This window comes from Lynx rufus, unplaced genomic scaffold, assembly GCF_022079265.1.
Source record: "Lynx rufus isolate CCGP_SWC_20201006 ecotype Redwood Valley unplaced genomic scaffold, mLynRuf1.p SCAF_8, whole genome shotgun sequence".
In the NCBI taxonomy this organism is placed as follows: domain Eukaryota; kingdom Metazoa; phylum Chordata; class Mammalia; order Carnivora; family Felidae; genus Lynx; species Lynx rufus.
The window spans coordinates 25,809,762-25,829,526 of NW_025814896.1; the positions used below are offsets into that span (position 1 = coordinate 25,809,762).

General features: G+C 43.5%; 1 protein-coding gene and 1 long non-coding RNA gene across 2 annotated transcripts; one reads left to right on the top strand and one right to left on the bottom strand.

The window, feature by feature from the left end:
• Nucleotides 1-1,528: 1,528 nt before the first annotated feature.
• On the bottom strand, nt 1,529-12,403 carry LOC124504304 (latherin-like). Its single transcript, XM_047069753.1, has 8 exons — nt 12,304-12,403; nt 10,986-11,115; nt 9,296-9,400; nt 8,268-8,417; nt 6,059-6,140; nt 5,362-5,425; nt 4,143-4,222; nt 1,529-1,622 (listed from the first exon to the last, which is right to left on the bottom strand). Exons 1-7 carry the CDS (start codon nt 12,401-12,403, stop codon nt 4,167-4,169), a joined length of 687 nt encoding a protein of 228 aa, XP_046925709.1. The 3' UTR covers nt 1,529-1,622; nt 4,143-4,166.
• Nucleotides 5,826-13,470, top strand: LOC124504305 (uncharacterized). The gene is made up of 4 exons (XR_006960368.1): nt 5,826-6,044; nt 8,203-8,321; nt 8,514-8,629; nt 12,833-13,470. It is a non-coding gene; the product is annotated as an uncharacterized LOC124504305 (long non-coding RNA).
• Nucleotides 13,471-19,765: the final 6,295 nt, after the last annotated feature.

Here is a 19,765-nt window from a genome sequence, read left to right on the forward strand (position 1 = left end):
GATCTAATATTAAACCCAGAATCTTTGATAAAAGCGCTCATCAATTAATTAGGAACAACCCAGTGTTATATTCTATCTTCCTTGGTCTAACATATTTGGAATCAATTGCTATACATATTCCTCATGTCTGCTGATATAAATCGGCAAAAAAGGTAATTATTTTGAGTATATAAGTTATTTTATCCTCTATTCTTGCTCCCTTGGAGCATGCTGAGGTTTGAACCTAGTTATGGGTCTAGTGACAACAAAGGGTGGTTGGGATGAGTTTTAAAGATCTTGGAGGAGAAACCCCATAGAACTGGGAAACAGACTTCTGAAGAAGGGACTCTTGTTGGCTGGTGCAATATTATGAGGAACATAATAAAGCTGGTTTGGAAGCATTAAACAAACAAACAAACAAACAAACAACTTGTACACTGAATCCACCTTTCCCCGATTGGGTGAAAAACCATTGCTGGGTGATGGTTAGAGGAACAGGAAGCAAACAGAAGAGAGGAGATTTCTTTTCTCTTCTTTCAGCCTTGCAATCTCCCTCTAGTAAAGGACACTAATAAGGAGCAAGCCGGTAAAAAAGATAGGTGGTTTTCAGAGTCCCAGACCCAGCATTGCAAATCAGAGTACAGAAAGATAGATTTGTAACCAAGAGCTAAAAGCTTAATAAAAACACAATTTATTTAAGAGCAAATGATGTAATGTATGTACGCACAGAAGAGTGCCAGGCATGAATCAAGGTAGTGATAAGGAAAAAAAAAAAAAAGGAGCAGAAGCAGGTGGGGAGTAGATTGGAGTGATCTTCCAAAATTAATTTGTAATGACTTGAGGAACATGAACACTGAATAAGGGTTCACTGGTGTTGTCCATGAAGGAAGTTATAAATGACCTAAAGTAAATTATTTTGAGTTGGGGAAATAAGCCAGATTATCCAAAATTGAGCACTAGATAAAGGTGAGAAGTTTGGAAGAATGAATAGCAATATGTCTCTTGAGAAGTTTGGTGATATAGGGAAGAAAAATGGAGTTACCAGGGCCAAGATATGTTTTCTTCCATAAGCCACAACTTTGTAGGTTGCCTGAAGGACTTACTGGATAAGACCAAAATTCTCACTTCACAGTGGGGAGATTGTGGCCCAAAGAGGGGAGCTACCTAAGGTCACAGAATCTTCCAGAAAACATCTCAGACAAGACAGGAAGACTTATTCCTTAGTTTTTGGGAATCTCCAGACCAGAGTGTTGAAGTATTTCTGATATAAAGATTCAATTAACCTAGGCATCCTCCTCCACTGTGCAAATTTTTATCATCACGATCAGACCCACCACCATCTCTGACTATCTGTGCCCCTGTCCACATTGCACTATGGAGGCAGGACAGCCTACAGCTCAGAGCTGCAAAAAATTTTTTTATTGTGAAGATATTACAGGGAATCAGCACATGGATTCTGGTGAGAAGTTACAGGGAAATAGCCTCCATACCCAGAGAAGTAGGGATCCTTGAGTCCAGGGTGGGTAATGAAATTCCAGGTAGCAGCTGAATAATCAACATGATACATCTAGGATCATCGCCATACAGGTGATGGTCTGAAGTGTGGAGGATATTCCAAAGAGATCAGCAGGCAGTACCTGATTCTGTGTGAGATAATCAAGATATTAGTCAATTGCATACCCTCCTTTTTTTGAGAGAAGGGGAAGGGCAGAGGGAGAGGATCTCAAGCAGGGTCCTCGCTGTCAGCGCAGAGCCCCATGGGGGAGGTGGGTGGGGCTTGAACCCACTAACCATCAGATCATGACCTTAGCTGAAATCAAGAGTTGAATGCTTACTCTACTGAGCCACCCAGGCGCCTTTTTTTCTACCCCCTTTTAAGGAGGCTGTAAACCAGAGCTGAGAGCCTCTTCTCCCCGATCTCACTTCCCTCTGGTACTGCTGTCCACTCTCCATGGTGCTGAACCATATGCCAGTCTGGACATCCATCCACTGCCTATCCCTGGACAAAAAAATTTGCTGCGTTCCCTGTACTCTCTCTCGTCAGATAAGATGAATCTTCCTTCTCACCTTGCCTTACTTCATGACACAAGGATGTAAAATATTGTCAGATGTCCTGCTTGATCAAAAGATATATTTCTTACTTTTAATATTGACAACATAGTCACATTTACAAAATACTTTCTAGGTTGAACCAAATATGTCTGTCAACTGAATATAACATGGGGGCACAGTTGGAGCTGCTGTGTTAGGTGGCAGCCTAGATGTTTTTGTGGGTACAAATGGAATGCTCTAGGCTTTTCAAAGTTTTGCAGCTGGCAGCAAGTTAGTTAGAACTGCACTGTCCAATATGGCAGCCACTAGCCATACATGGACGTTGAGTACTTCAGTTGCAGCTAGTCCAAATTGAAATGTGTTATAATTATGAAATGCACACCAGATATCAAAGAATTAGCACAAAAAAGGAATGTAAAACATTTCATTAATAATAATCTGTTTCCTTTTCCTGTAAAAATTTCATCTCTAGAAAACTCTAAGCTATGTGTGTGTTTTGTGTTATATTTCTATTTGGACAAGATTACTTTAGAATCTTACATAACTAAGCTATCAGCCCAAAGACATAGATTCCATTATGGCGTTGGCCATTCAGTTTTTTATGCCCCCTTTCATGGATTTCACCTTCTTCTCGGTGGCTCACTCCATCATGTGAACCTTTATTTTTAGAAAGCACATGTATAGTTCACTATACACTTCTCCTTGGCCCTCAGAGGAGGATGCCTCCATCCTCCATGACTCCTATGACCAGTCACCTAAAGCTTCTTCCCATTGTTTAGAGCATCAGGTTCTTTCCTACTCCTGTATATTTGCACATCATGTATCCTCTTCTTTTAATGCATTTTCCCATAAAAAACTCTCAACCATTCTTCAACATCGAGTTTAAATGCTGTGTTCTCTGTGAAGTCTTCTTGGAAGTCTTCAGGCAGTGCTACTGGATCTTGCCTCCTTACTTCCAGAGAACTCCAACCAGAACACCTTACTGCATATGAAATTGCCTATTTATTTGTCTTATCCTTTACTAGACTTGGGACTCTTGAAGTCAGGGACATGTCTAATTCATTTTTTGTAATCCTGGCACCTGGGATAAAACAAGGAATAGAAAAAGTCCTTGCTGGGATGCCTGGGTGACTCAGTCAGTTAAGCATCTGACTTTAGCTTGGATCATGATCTCATGGCTTGTGAGTTCAAGCCCCACGTTGGGCTTTGTGCTGACAGCTCAGAGCCTAGAGTCTGCTTCAGATTCTGTGTCTCCCTCTCTCTCTGTCCTTCCCCCACTCATGCTCTGTCTCTCTCTCTCCCTCAAAAATAAATAAGAATTAAAAAAAAGAAAAAGTTCTTGCTTTCATGAAATATATATTCTGGTAGGGGAGACAGAAAAGAAACACATAATATAGTAAAAAGTCAGATAATAATGAATTTTATGAAGAAAAATAAGCAAGGAAGAGAGTGGCAGATATGCTTTTTTTTTTTTGAGAGATCTAAGAGGGTGATACTTGAGCAGAGTGTATTCAGCACAGAATAGTTGTAAATAAATACATGATGCATGAATAATAACATCTTCTTTTACAGAAACCTTGAAGGGTATCTCCTATAACTGAGCTCCTTCCACATCTCAGCCACAGTGCTCCCCTTTCTTGCTTCCAAAAGGAAGACTCATTCCTGTCTCAGGGCTTTTGCACATGCTTATCTTCCTGTCTGTGATCTTGGCACAACTGGGTCTTGGCACAACTTCTGCCTTATCATTCAGGGCTCAGCTGAAAGATCTCAAAGAGCCCTCTGCCTGACTATATTCTCTTAATGTGATGCCTCCCTCTCTGCCCCCACCCATCACTCTCTCTCACACCCCACTTTGTTTTCTGCATAGTACCCACCACCCTCTGGAATTTAGCTGACTATACATTTATTTCTTAGTTCATTGTCAGCACACCCAACTAGGATACAAACTTCAGGAAAGCAGAGTCTTTGTGTTATTCACGGCCATATTCCTAGCAGTTAGCGCATAGTAGATGCTTAATTGCAATTTTATGAATGAACAAATGACATATTTATAATGGCCCTAAAGGCCAAGTGTCATCACTAAGGAATGGACATATGCTCTGATCTCTCACCAGATTGGTGCAAACATGGCTCCTTTACTTTGCGGATATTTCGACTGTGGCTTGGTATGTGCCATGCTGCAGCAGCAGACCTAGAAGACAAACAAATACCTTAGACAGTGGGAGTAAAGGAGGACCAGAGAGGCCAAAGGAGCTTTCTCCTGCTCCAAATGGGGGCAGAGCAGGGTCAGGGAATGAATCAAATGCTTGGAGTCACAAGGCTGGGCCTGGAGGCTATGCTTAGTTGCTGGTATCTCTGATCACCTCAGTGACAGTTCTGGACCTTGGTTTCCTCATCCGTAAATTGGGAACAGCTACTCCCTTCCAAACTAATAACTGAAGATCTGTACATTGAAATGAGATGGTGGGGGAAGTTGGCATTATAGCAGCTGGGTCCCCATTTGTCTGGTCACCTCTCCAGAATGCTAGCCCAATATCAGTATTGGTTGAGCTGCCCCACTCACATTTACTTTGGGTGAATCTGGGAACCAAACTTTGGGAGCTTTAATACTCATCCAGATTAACTGCCTCAAATTTCCTACTTCATAAATAGTGAGCTCCCTGTCAATAGAGGTATGTGAGGAGAGGCCAGAAAACCGCTTGTCAGGAGAGACATTTAAAGGAACTTTAGAAACTCCAGCATCTAGCACTTGGTAAGGACTAGTGAATCTTCAGTGAATGAAGGGGGAGTCCTTTCAACCCAGAAATTCTTTTGGTTTTCAGATTCCTGCTGGGGGCTTCAGCTATCTGCTTTAGCTTCTGGCAGACATGGAAACTTTGGGTGCCTGGAGATAGAGACTATTGGAAGGAAGCAGTCTTTGGGTTGAAACCAGGTCAATTTTCTGCTCATAATGTAGCATCATCTAATCTAGGAGGAAAGTTAAGAGGAATCAGGCAGCTTTTCTCTCCCAGAGTAGCTTCCATTTATATCTCATTTTCTCTAGGCTTTTGGGACCAGAATAGAATTGAAACCACCATGTTTTTGGCTAGCGGTGGAGTTTCAATGGCTAGTGAAGGCAAAGTGCTTAACCCTGGGAATAGCGCACAGGACTTCCTCAGTAAATGACAGCTGAGTTAATGAGGATTGTTATTAGTAGGGACCATTCTGCTTCATCAGGGATGGGATGTTTTGTCTGGGGGAAGTGTTAGGGGAGAGGAGATTAAAAGAGTGAAGGAGGGGTCTGAGCTTTCTCCTTGGGTGTTCCTATGTCTTCTCACCACCAGCACTTACTAATCAGTTGGTTAGTCACTTGCGGATTCAGGTTATAAAGCCATGAATTAATGAAGGGACACATCTGAAAGACAAGGAAATATGCAAGAGTCAGAAGGAGGACTCTACCAATGGTGTCTGAATATTCAGGGGGCAATCAAGGCAAACTCTCCTTCTAAGCCAACCTAGTCTAGAGAACGACCAGGTAGGGGAGTTTGGGCGATAGACTGCCTTGGGGTCACATGTCAGCTGAGCTGTTTGGCAGCTATGTGACTTAGATAAGTCATTGGCCATCTCTGGAACTTTTTCTTAAATCTGGCAAATGGAAAGAATATTGTTATTTAGAGTATGAGACTGTTTGTAGGGTAAGAAAATTCATGTAAGATCCTTAGCACAGTGCCTGTGTGCTTAACGAATATTAGCTGTTAATTTTTATGATTACTTATACTTATTTTACAGATAAGGAAACTGAGTCTTGAAGAGGCTTATCAACTTATCTCCAGTCGCACAGATGCTGATTTTGACTTGAAGAATTAACTAATATCCGTAAAGCACTTCACCAGTGCTGGCTGCAGAATGGGAGCTTCATAAATGCCACTTCCTCTCTCCCTAACTCTCCTTCCTGGAAGATTTCCTTCCAGTTTATTAAGAAGACACAATCCGCCAAGCTCTGAGTCTCAGAGTCAAAAACTTAAGGAGTCTGGGTTTGTATACTTACTTTTGCTCCAAAATTATGGATTATCACGTTTCCCAGGGCTCTCTCTATGTTTTCCACAATAAAGTTTTTCATTGGGGTGATGCTAAATGAAGAATGAAAGTAGAACAGATTAAATTCTCCAAAACCTTCCTTTCTTTTTTTTTTTGAAAGTATTTATTTATTTATTTATTTATTTATTTATTTAGAGCGAGGGAGTGAGCCAGTTGGGGAGGGACAGAGAGAGGGAGAGAGAGAATCCCAAGCAGGCTTCGTGCTGTCAGGCAGAACCTGATGCGAGGTTTGAACTCACAAACCATGAGATCATGACCTGAGCCAAAGTCAAGAGTCAGACACTTAACTGAGCCACCTAGACACCCCACCAAACCCTCCTTTCTTTACATCACTTATGTATTTAGTTGACCCCACATTATTTAAACTCCTTGTTTCCATGGCGCTCCATACCTAGGCTTGCCCTTCTGCTCCAACCTACCTCTTAGGACTCCTTAAAATTAATCTTTTAATTTGTTTATTTTCTAATTTATTTATTATTTATTTTAGAGAAAGAGAGAGCACGAATAGGGGAGAGGGGCAGAGGGAGAGTGAGAGAGAGCAAGAGAGAATCTTAAGCAGGCTCCATGCTCAGCATGAAGCCTGACATGGGGCTCAGTCCCACGATCCTGGTATCATGACCTGAGCCGAAATCAAGAGTTGGGCACTCAACCGACTCAGCCACCCAGGTGTCCCTGAAATTAATCTTTCAATTTAAATCACCTTGCCCTCATCATTGTTCCCCATCACCTCCCTCTCCTTGCCTATTTCATTCTTCTCTTCTGGAATGCTTTCAGCTTCTACCACCCTTTTAGATCCTGATCACTCTCTTTCTGGCATGCTTTCCCATTCTTTTGATTATCTATGTTCCAATAGAACTTATCTCCTTAGCCTGATAGTTATGCTTTAATGGAAGGAATAGTGTAATATCATTCTTCAGTTGGGGGAGATGAGAAAAAATCAGGAAACAGCAGTGTAAATGTGTCTTCATGTTCCTGGCTCAGTTTGTAATCCTTACAAGTGAGGGTAAATCTCATTCTCAGGCAAAGTGTTTGTGTCTTTATTCTATAAAAAGCTTACATAAAAATCAGCTGATCTATCACTTCCAGCCTGAAGACTCAGATTTCCCTCAAAGGAAAAACTGGTTTTCTTCAACATATCAAAAGATATGGAGCCACACTGACAGAGTTGGGCAGAATGGCTGTGAGTCAAGGACACTGTATCTGGAACAGAACAGGAGGACATTACCAGACCTGTAAGGGCTCAGAAAAGATTCCACACTCAGATCTTTCTTAAAACAGTGAGCAACTGTGAAATGAATCAAAATAAAATTCACGAATGAAAAAGACACGGTGTACAATAGGTTGGTGATGACTATTGGATTCAGTTAATCATGGGGGGTATAGCTCAGTGGTAGAGCATTTGACTGCAGTTAATCATAGATGTGAGCCTAAATTTTAAAAAATCTTACAAAGAATATTGTAAAAAAGAGATTACAAATGTAGAAGGTAACTTAGTAAAAGGGCAAACCTCTGAAAACAGTTACTCTGAAGAGGAGAGGTCACAGACTAATACACAAATGATGACATCCTTGCTCTACTGATAGTCAAGAGAATGGCACCCATGGGATTTTCTGCTGAAATTTCCTACTGAAGAGAAAAGTTGTAAACATGAGAGTAATTGGTCCAGATTGGCTATAGGGTGAAAGTGACCAATGCCAGCCAGAAACACCTCACTTCAGTTCTATTGGCGAGGTATTTGGTAAGTGATGTGGAATGCCTTAAAACTCTTATATACCTTCAAATTTGAAAGTCATAAAACTGTTTATACTTTTTCAATCATTTCACGAATCTATAATTTCCTGCACTAAAAGGTTCAGGATTATTTATAATAGCAAAAAATTCAGAAATAACCTAAATGTCAACCAATAATCAAGTGAGCCTGCTTTGTTTGTCCTTGGTGCTATTATTCAGTGAACCTCTTTTCATATCAGTGAAAATATTATTTCCATAATAAAAAAAATTTTTAATTCTATGAAGTTCTATTTGTAGGACATACATCCCCATATGCACAAAAGACTCATTTGGAAGGTGTGCTTTGGTGTTGACGTGTTTCAGGTGAAGCCTCCTTGGGACTTCATCACAACCAGTTGGATGCAGAGAGAGAAAAATGGAGAACTCACAAATTTCCGGATTGGATCCATACAGTCTCAGGAACAATCCTGCAATGCCCAAAGGTGAGTTGGTATCTGTTGTCTACATCCTTCTCCAAGTAAAGTTGGACTTTCATATCTGTCCGTACATGGAATATGTAGGGATTAAGAGCCGGAAACCTGTGGGAGGGAAGTATTAAGGCTGGTGGGAGAGAACCTCAGAGCTTATTTTACTCCCATTTGTTTCTAAAATGAAGGTTCCTCTGGTTTGCACAGGACTCTCAAAATCACCCTGTTGAGATCATTTCCTCATCTTTCAAAAGAGATAATTCAGGACTGGAGAATGGGAATGGCTTTCTCCAAGTCGGCCATCCAGCCAGTGGATAAGCCAGGTAGGTCTGCATTCGGGGTGTATACCTAATACCCACTATCTCTGGCTTGGGGGACAGTTAGAAAGGAAAAGGTTGATTGTAAGTATGGCATCTTATCAAAACTGAGAGACTGAATTTGGAAAGTACTCTTCTAGAGGTCACCAACTCCACTGCCTCCAGGACCAGGCTTGATATGGAAACGAATCAGATAGAGCAGGGGCTGGTTTCACAGGGAGAGGCGACAGCTGTGGTGACCTGAGGAATGTCTGGTCTCTCTGAAGACACCAGTGCAGACCAAACAAAACACATCTGTGGACAATCTCTAGGCAATGGTGCCAAGGGGCATTGCCATCTAGAGCACATTCTGTGTTCTCGTCTTAAGTTGTATTCAGTCAGGGCTGAGTGGGCTCATGAAGTCCAAATAAATGAAGGTGGGGTTCTCTGGATAAAGCAGGGAAAGGAATCTGCTTTAGGGACCCCAGCTTGGAAGCATTCAGTTATTCTGCAGCCTCCAAATTCTACCCATAGAGTGACCCAGGCCTGGAGAGGGAGGGTGTTTTACCCCAACCACACAATGAGCCTTGCTAAGATTATACTGGACACCCTTTAGTTATGGCTACTTCCCAAACCCCCACACACCTGTGCAAAAGTACAAGATTGAACCAGTGACTTGCAGCTGTTACTTACTTTATTTGTATGGAAAACGCCAATGGCATCCGTAAATCAATCCCCTTGAAGTCAGGGGAGGTCTCAATGAAGACCTGAAAAATTCGAAGGTCTTTCATCTGTACCCTGTGTGAGAAAAGCAGGGAAGGTTGTGGCTCTAGCCACTGGGGGCCCCACTTTGTGTAAAGGCAGGTCCCCTACAGAGCAGAGGCTGAATGTATGCAAAGATAGTTACTGACTCATTAATCATGTTATTTATTGTACAGCTGCCATGTGAGATAAGCACTGAGAATATAGCCCTGAACAAAAAAACCTCTTGCCTTAATGCATCACAGAATGGTCATCATGTCTAGCCCTTTGGCCAGCACCAAGCAGGCTGGAATATGAATAAAGTAGAACACTGAAAGCTATAGACAGCTCATGCTTGGGCAGAGTGTGTGTGTGTAAAACAATAAACCCAGTAAGTGAATGCATACAGAACGTGTCGGGTGATGGGTGCTGTGAAGAAAAAGCCTGGTGGGATCAGGTGAAGAGGGTAACACTGGGAATAGTGACATTTTAGACAGAGTGTCAGGGAAGGCTTCTTACAGGAGGTGACACTAGGGCAGAGTCATGAATGAGTGAGGGTACAGGTAGATCATAAAGATGGCCAGAGGAAGAAAGGACCAGGGAGAAGACAAAGTGCATAGGCCCTGAGGCTGGATCAGCAACAGGCTCAGCATGGCAGGTGGCAGGTGGGCAGGGGGAAAGGGAGAGGGCAGTCAAGACCAGGTCACAGGGGGCCTTGTGGGACAACGGTAAGACTTTTGGGTTTGGTTCTAAGAGTAACTAGAAGACATTGGAGGGTTTGAGCAAGGGAGTTACAGTGTCTGGCCTACTTCTCAGAAAGATGCTTCTGGATACTGGTGCAAGGAATGGGGGAGGGTGCTTGAAGTGGAAGCAGTGGAATCTGGGACCACAAGTCAGGGGAAGATGCTGGTGGTTCACACCAGATGAGGTGGAGAAAATGGTCAGACCCCTGGGTGTGTTTTGAAGGTAGAGCTGACAGAGTTTGCAGACAGGCTGCATGGGGGTGTGAGTGAAGAGAGGGGTGTTGGACGATGTCAGGAGTTTTGGCCAGAGCAGCAGGATGGATGGAGCTTCATTAGCTAAAATGGGCTGGGCTGGAGGAGAAGCAGGCTGGGAGGCTGGGAATCATCAGTAGTTTTGAACGTGCTAAGACAAGGGACCTGCATCTTCTACACTCTGGTTGTCAGCACTGATTACTATGATTACCATATCGTTATTTGTAGAGGTTGTTGTTATTGGTTCTGCTGACTGGGGGCTTGCTGAGGACAGGAAGCTGTGTAAGCATGGTTCATGTGTTGTTTCATTTAATATTCACAACAGTCCTGTAGGGTTGGATGCTATAGTTCCCCATTTAATAGGGGAAGAAGTTGAGACTCAGATAGGGGAAGACACTGGTGGTGCTCTCACAGCTGGTGAGCAGCCATTCTCTTCCCAGACAAAGAGATTGGACCCCTGTCTTTAGCACCTCCCTAGCTTCTGCCTCTGCTCCCAGTAGGAATTTCTCCCAACCAGGGGGTCTTAGTCCATTAGAGTTGGAAAGGCTGTTAGTTGATGGAAGGGGCTCTGTAGAGTCAAGAAAATGCCAGAAGGCTGCTAATAAACCAATTCTGGACACGGGGGTTTGTGATCAAAGACCACTCACATAAAATTGGCTTCCCCATTGGTGAGCTGGTGGCCTAGGACAAGGCTGAAGATATCCTTCAATGGCCCCTGGAAGTCAATTGTCTGCAGGGTGGGAAGAAAGTTCATACCAAGGAGTCCTTGTGTCAAAGCTGAAAAACATATCCCCCCCCCCCCCGACCTCCCATTAGACATTTAGATGCCAAAGATTCTCGGATGCAACCTTGACCTCTGAGAATGTCCCACATGTGGTGCTTATTCTTCATTCACCTAGTTTCCCTGGTCTGCTTGGTGCCGGGCCAAGTTCCCAACACAATCATTCAGCAAATATTTTTAGAGTCCTACTATGTGCCAGGGCCATTCCAGGCTGTACCAGTGAGAATAGGCAGCATTCTTTGCCCTTGTGGAGCCAGCATTCTGGTGGGGATGAGGGGAAAGAGATGATAAAGTAGTGAATAAAGGGACATGTGTGAGTCAAGTGCAGGTAAGTGCCATGAGGGGGCTGGTTTCAAAATATTCAACAACCAGTTGGGCATAGGCACCAACCAACCAGAGAGGATGTCAACCATAGTTCTGTAGCCTGGTTCTGTGGCTCCCGGGCTGTGCCAGGTGTTGACTCATTAGATTTTGGTTGGTGAGAAGCCTGGAGTCCTGGGATTAAGATAGGATGGTTGGGGTGATGAGAGGGGGCCACCTAGGGAATCTCTGAGCAGGGGCTACTTTCCAAGGAGCTTAGAAAAAATTTTTCAGTATTTTAACCGCTGCAGCCATACTGTGCATTCTACTGAAGCTATTTCTGTCATGAGGGAAAAATAAAAGGCAGAGTGAGGAATTGAGAATATTGAGTGAGGGTGGTAATTCATGCAAGGAGGTCAAGAAATGTCTTCTGCAAATGCAACATTTTTAGCAGAGACTTGAAAGAAGGGAAGGGAGACTTGATGCCAGAAGAGTGTTCCAGGCAGAGGGACCAGCAAGTGCTAAGGTCCTGGGATGTGCTTTATGTGTTGAGGAGGCTACTGTGGCAGAAGGGGAGCCAGTGATTGGTGGTGTGGAGGGTGGTAGGAAAGGTGAACAGGAGCCAGTCCAGGTAGGGCTGGGTCTTTTGATGGTGGGTTTTAATAGATAAATCAGGGCAAGGAGACAGGAAAGAGGGAATCTTGGGAACACAGGATTAAATATAGTAATGTGATGATCAGCGCAGCTAATGATTCATTATGTTAACTGTGTCCCAGACACTATGCTAATTAGAACTTAACCCACATTGGCTGACGGTCTAGAATTTTAGGAGAGGCCTATGGGTTTGATCAGTCCAGGTATGACCCAAGGCAAGACAATCTCACCATCAGTGATCTGGGAAGAAACTCTGGAGAGGACCTCTTGAGCAGAGGATGAAGCAATCAGCCCACAGAGGAGAATGAAGAGGCTGGAGACCTTTAGCATCTTGGGTCAGGTACCTGTAGGGAAGCAGGCAGAGAGGGTCAGCTATGGGGTCATTCTCTGAGGGGGTCTCCCCAGAGCTTGGGTCTATGGTGGCTACAGAACTCATGCAGACCTACTTTACAGATGGGGCCAGTGAATTTCAGAGAGGAGACATGCTTTTCCACATAGTATAGAGCAAGAAATGAAAGGTACAAGAGATGAAGTCAGCTCCCCAAGGCCAATGGAGCTGGACATGCAGCTTCTCCTGCAGGGACACAGTCTTCCCCAGTAGAGCTGCCCTCTGCTGCTGTGAGAGACTGCACAATGTTATAGTTGCAAGAACAGTCTCTGAAGCCCTCCACTCCTTACCAGGTGTGGGACTGTGGGATTTAGGGCAAGTTGCTTCACCACATGACATTGTATGGAGGACATATTATCCTCATTTTACAGGAGGCATTGGTGGTGATGTGCACTGGCTTCAGAGACAGACAGGCCTGGGATGGAATCCCAGCTCTGCCACCTACTACTTGCTGGACAATCTGGGCAATGCAGAGTTTTGGAGGCTCAATTTCCTCATCTGGAAAATGTGGATGATACACACCCATACCTTCCTCTCAGCCTTGTCGTAAGTAGTGAGCACAGCACTCTGCATATTGGAAGTGCTCCATAAATGGTCACCATTATGCTGATGAGTTTTATGATGATAATGATTCTCATTTGGGATTCAACTCTTCCTGAGTTGGCAGGAAACAATACGTTCGATGGCAGGGACATGTCCCTCAGAGTATGGACATGGTCTAGAGTATGTGGAGGGCGTGTTTCTGGGTTGGAACTTTCTGCTTATATGGCATGGGCTGGGATAGGTCTTCAGGACGTTGACACTTACCTCACACCCCCTTATGGGTCAAAAACATTCATGCAAATGTTGATGGGACTTTTTGGGGCTTCATCCAAATGACAGTGCAAATGGCCCCTTTTGGGACCTGAGACTAACAGGCAGATGCTTGTAGGGCCCAATCCTCCCTTTAGACACCTGACAGATTCAGGAAAGAGTCTGAGGCCAGTTCTGGTTACCAATCCCATGTAAAGTAGCCCATTTGGTTTAATTTTAATTTTGATGATCTGTTTTCAGACCAGTAGAAAAATTAGAAAAAGATATATACAAAGAAAGAAAAAAGTAAATAAAAATAAATTCTCAGAGATTAAATTCTGTTTCTACTTTCTTTTTTTTTTTTTTTTTAAATTTTTTTTTTTCAACGTTTATTTATTTTTGGGACAGAGAGAGACAGAGCATGAACGGGGGAGGGGCAGAGAGAGAGGGAGACACAGAATCGGAAACAGGCTCCAGGCTCTGAGCCATCAGCCCAGAGCCCAACGCGGGGCTCGAACTCACGGACCGCGAGATCGTGACCTGGCTGAAGTCGGACGCTTAACCGACTGCGCCACCCAGGCGCCCCTGTTTCTACTTTCAAAAGTTTTTCTTTACACACTTGCATGTACATACATGCACATACATTCATGTAACATTATGAAAAACCAAGATTGTCCTGCCATGCTTCTATAGAATCACTTGATCAAATAATGTCACATCATGACTGTCTTTCTACCTCCTTATCTGCAGAATATTCTAATGTATGGATTGACCAATGTTTATTTAATCAGTCTCCTCCTTTTGGCCATTTTTGTATTCAAATCCCAACAGCCCTGGGATGAACATACTTGGATTTTTTTTTTTTTTTGGCTCACTTGCCATATTATATCCCATAAAACATTTTCTTGAAATAACCAATCTTGAAGTTGTTTTTGGAAGGTTGCAGCATTTCCTGTGTTGAACCTTCTCACCCTGAGCCCTAAATGGGTGGTTACAATGTTCCAGTGAGATATAAGGTCAAATTCTAGCTGCAGAGTTCTGGTTTTGGTCATGACAGAGTTACTAGACTAAACTTCCCAGTAAATCGAAACTATATAAGATAGAAATATATAAAACAGTGCTTCGAGGGTATCGATGAAAAATTATGCAGGTACAATATGAGAGCCTGTGATTCTTTAGAAAAGGGTGTCATTCAAGGTGAGCTCCACATTCACCCCAAATTCTGCTTAAGGTCATCTCCCAATTTGCCATATGGGGGAGTAGAGTCCAAACAAAAGGACCAGTCTTACTGGGCTGAGGAGGCAGAAATTGGACTAGGAGCTTTCAAGTTGGTACTTGAGGAACAAAATCCCACAGAGGGAGGTACCACAGGGAAAGAAACCTGAAATTGGTGCACAGATTTCCCTCAACTCACTGGACTTAAGCTCACCTGTGCAGTGTGACACTTGTGATATTATGATTTATAATAAGAAACAAATATTTGGTTTTTGTCCAGTTTCTGGCACAGAGCTCCTAAAACCTTTGGAATTTCCTAAGTAATGAGAGCAATAAAGGTGTCTTTTGTTATGTTAATGAGGTGACTTTTGGAAAGCACCTAAGGATGTGGGCTGGTTGCCAGAGGAACCAGCCAGGTGATTAGAGGGTTGGACCTTTCAGTCTTCTGGGGAGAGGAAAGGGGCTGAAGATTGAGTTGAGTCATTAGTGACCAGTGATTTAATCAGTCATGCTTGTGTAGTGAAACCTCATAAAAACCCAAAAGGATGGGGTCCAGAGAGCTTCCAGGTTGGTGGGCATGTGGAGATTCAAGGAGAGTGATGCAGCCAGAGAGAGCATGGAAGCTCCATGATTCTTTCCTCACACATTGCCCTACGAGTCTCTTTTGCCTAGCTATTCCTGAGTTGTATTCTTTTATAGCAAACCAGTAATCTAGGAGGTAAAATGTTCCTCTGAGTTTTGTGAGCCACTCTTGCAAAGTAATCAAACCCAAGGAAGGGGTTATGCGAACCTTTGACTTATAGCCAGTTAATCAGAAACACAGGTAACCAACATGGACTTGCAGGTGGCATATGAAGTGAGGGCAGTCTCATGGGACTGAGCTCTTAAGCTGCGGACTCTAATGCCATCTCTGGGTAGAGTGTGTCAGAATTGAGGTGAACTGTAGGACACTCAGCTAGTGTCAGAGAAATTTCTTGGTGGTGTGGGAGGAAAGGGAACATTTTTAAATATAGAAATGCATAAATGTGTATAAATGCACATTATATTTGGTGTGAAAATCATTAGACTTTGAGACATCAGCAGAAAATAGCAGCTGAAAGTTAAGAAGCTGAGCAGATTTCAGCACCTCCCCATGTGGTGCTGGGGAGACACTGGTTTGAATTCAAGCCTTATTAAGATGGAGTGCCCTTAATGGACACCTTGGTCTTTTAGTTAAGACTCAGAAGACAATTCTGCAGGAGAAAGGGACATGCCCTAGAAATAAAGGCTCCCCTGAAGAATAAGAGCAAAATCAAAACATTTCCACCCTCATAAAACATAAATCTGAGCTTCAGCAGAATCAAAGCAATCCACTTATATTCTATCTCTTGACTATCTTCTTTCAGTTGGCTTTGGAAAAAGATGACATCGTTTAGAACCTCTATAATTTGTATCATGATGTCCAGCATCTAATGAAAAATTACAAGGCATACACACATGCACAAAAGGACAAATGGACTGAAATCCAAGAAATTAAAATATACAATATAACAGACTCACACATCATTCAATTATTCAAATATTGAGCAGACAACAGGGCAAGCAGCCTATAGAGGATGAGAAGGAGATCTGAGACTTTCAGCATCTTGGGGCAGTACCTGTGGGGATCCCAGGTAAGTAGAATCAGTTTCAGGACCACTCTGATGCCCTGGGTCTCCGTCAGTTGAATCCTGATGGCTCTGCAGTAGGGCAGACTTTATAAATGACGAATGGCCCCATTGCTGGGAAGACGTGGCACTAGGAAACTGATGAGAAGTCTTCAATCTCACCACGTCCATCCAATACCTCCAAAGCAAACATTCCTGCATAGAAGTCCTAGAGGATTAAGGAGATAGGGACTCACTTAAGACATTTGATGGAAGTGTCAAAAACATATTTCAAACTGCACATCACGAATGTCAGCAAATGCAGAGGTGTAGAGAATGTTGGGAGCCCTGAGAGAGTCTGGAGGCTGCGTTCATGACTCTCACTCATGGCCCTATCCGCTCGTTTCCTCATTTGTGCCATGAGTGAGGTGGACCTAAAGGACTGTGAAGGAGGAAGCCACTCAGTCTACTCTGAGTGGAGTCAAGGGGGGATGTATCCTGGCTTCAGTTCAGGGAGGCTTGAGTTTTACCCTGGCTCTACCTATGCCTTGCTCTTTGATACTGGTCAGGCCTCATGCCCTTTCTTGGCCTCAGTTCCCCCATCTATTATAATTCCAGCACTGATAGGCAATTTTCACAAATGCTTGTGGAATCCTCATAGCAACCTTACAATGTAAAAACTATTATTAGCCCCAGTTTACAGAAAAGGAAACCAAGACTCAAGAGAGGAAAATTTTGCCCAAGATCATAGAGCTAGTCTATAGTAGAATCAGGTTGTGAATCTAGTTCTGCCTTATGCCCAAGCTTGTAACTTTGACACCACATCTCAAATTCCTCCTTTTAGAGCAGAGCTGAGGCCTTCTTATTGGGTAGGAGGAACAGTTCTCTGTTACACTGAGAAGGCTTGTTCCTCAAGGCCTGAAGGACAGATATGCTTCATCATTTGCTCCAAAAACTGGGACCCCACTCAAGCTTTAATTTCAAAAATAGATTAAAACATATATTTCAGATTATTCACATGATCCCTGTTTACAAGGAAATGTTTGTTTGTTTGTTTGTTTGTTTATTCATTTATTTATTTATTTATTATTTTTTAATGTTTGTGTGGGGGGATAGGGACAGAAAGAGAGGGAGCCACAGAATCTGAAGCAGGCTCCAGGCTCTGAACTGTCAGTCGGCACAGAGCCCAATATGGGGCTTGAACTCACGAACTGCGAGATCATGACCTGAGTCGAAGTCAGATGCTTAACTGACTGAGCCACCCAGGTGCCCCATGAGGGAACATTTTTAAATATAGAAATGCATAAAGAAAACAATATCTCTATTTAGAGATAACCTCTACTAGCACTTTGGCTCATTGCTCTCTAGTCTTCGTTCTGTGCAACTGGACATACACATAGATATGGAGAATAACCAGCCAGCTAACCTCTTTGTGGCAGGTCTCCTTGAAGGGACAGCTGAACAGTACTTTCTTGTCTGCCACACTAAGTCATTTAACCATTCTGGCAAAGATCAGACAGTTCCACAAAGTCCAAGCTGTGGGAACCTTATGGTGATCTCTCGCCAACCATCCCTAAATGCAGCCTACGTCCAGTGCTGCCTACACATTGTTTCCCTGCTATGCCCTGCCCCTCCTACCTCAGGACCTTTGTTCGAACTATTCCTGTGTTCCTGGAAAGTAGCAAATACTCCATAGATCTGTGTGAAAAGAATGAATGAATTAAGGAGCCATTCTTTGAAGCCTTGTTCTAATCTCACTCACCCTTACTAAGAAGGTGTTACAGATTTCCCTGGTAGAAATTAATCTCTCTCTGACTCCAAACCTGGGACCATTTGTCCCCCTGTTCAGTTCCAAGTTTGAGGATTTCAGTTTCTGCTGCTAATGTGTCAGCTTTTAGGGGCTGTGTCTAAGTTCTTCTGCCTCCCTAGGCCTTGCACCGCATGCTTTGCATACCTCACTCATTTTGTCCTCTCCGAACCCTATGAGGGGTTGATGCTCCAACACTCACATTACTGGCAAAGAGGCTGTGCTCCAAGAAGCTGAGTGGTGTGCTTCCAGCCCTGGAAGAGCCAAGATCCACACCCAGGAGGTAGATCCTAGAGCCAAGGTCTTAATCACGACTCAGTTTCATCCAGTATGTTTTCTGCCTATGGATACATGTTAGAGACAGAAGGCCATCCTAATGTGGGTCATTTGAGAGCTCCTGGCCACCCACCAAAACATCACTGCATGCCTCCTCTTTGTAGAACATGGGCCAGGAAGCCCAGGAGAGGAGGCAGAAAGGCAGTCAGGGGTCAGGTTCTAAGGGAATCACAATGGCAGGCTTGGAACCTCCACCTTGAAGGGTTTTTTTGTTTGTTTGTTTTGAATAGACTTTTTCTGAGTACTTTTAGATTCACAGCAGATTTGAGCAGAATGTGCGGAGACTTCTGGTATACCTCCTGGTCCCTGTGCATGCACAGCCTCCATGATCAGCATCCCCCACCAGAGTGGGCTGTTGTTATGACGATGAGCCTGCACTGACACATCATTATCACGCAACGCCCACAGTTTACATTAGGGCTTGCGCTGGGGGTTGTACATTCAGTAGGTTTGGACAGATGTGTAATGATGTGTATCTACTTCTACAGTATACAGAACAGTTGCATTGCCCTAAAAATTCTCTGTGCTCTGCCAATTCATCCCTCCCTCCTTCCAAGCCCCTGACAATACTGATTTTTTTACACTGTCTCTGTAGTTTTGCCCTTTCCAGAATTTCATATAGTTGAAATCATCCAGTATGCAGCCTTTTCACTTAGTAGACTTCTTTTACTGAGTAATATGAACTTAAGTTTCCTCTGTGTCTTTTCATGACCCGATAGCTCATTCCTTTCTTTTTAAAAATTGTTTAATGTTTATTTATTTATTTATTTATTTATTTATTTATTTATTTAGAGAGGAGAGCACAGGGGAGGGGCAGAGAGAGGGAGAGAGAATTCCAAACAGGCTCCACTGTCAGTGTGGAGCCCAACTCAGGGCTTGATCTCACAAACCATGAGATCATGACCTGAGCAGAAACCAAGAGTTGGGTGCTCAAGTGACTGAGCCACCAGGAGCCCCATAGCTCATTTATTTTTAGTGCTGCATCATATTCTACTGTCTGGATGTGCCACAGTCTATTTATCCATTCACCTGTTGAAGGGCATCTTGGTTCCTCCAAGCTAGGGCAGTTATGAATAAATCTGCTAAATTCTCCAAGTGCAGGTTTTTGTGTGGACACATCTTTTCAATTCCTTTGGGTAAATACCAAGGGGTGTGACTGTGGCATGGTGTGGTGAGACAGTCTGGAAGCTTCGATCAAGGTTGTGAAATGCAGGTCCACGGATACCATTGTCAGTACAGCTGCTCCAGTTAGCAGTTGTGTCTGTAGGCAGAGGGTCGTTGGATGGGCAAGTGCTTGCAGGACAACAGGGACAAATGTGACTTTGCCTACTGACCTTGGATATGAGATAAAGAGAATCAGAACCAAAGGTGAGGTCTAGTGCCTTCCTGCAACACTCTCTCCTTCCTAAGCTGAGGACGGTGGGATGTAGGCTCCTGAGCCATCAGCTCTGGCCCCAGAGCCTAGTCTGGGGGGCCCAGGATAGCAAAGGCTCAGCATGATTAAGTTGCAGGATGGACTTCCCTAGGTG

Coding starts and splice junctions, on each gene's coding strand:
- LOC124504304 (XM_047069753.1), bottom strand. CDS start 12,403: ATGCTAAAGGTCTCCAGCCTCTTCATTCTCCTCTGTGGGCTGATTGCT. Junction 9,401..10,985: donor AATGGGGAAGCCAATTTTAT/GTGAGTGGTCTT, acceptor TTTCTCACACAG/GGTACAGATGAAAGACCTTC. Junction 8,418..9,295: donor GCGTTTTCCATACAAATAAA/GTAAGTAACAGC, acceptor TCCCTCCCACAG/GTTTCCGGCTCTTAATCCCT.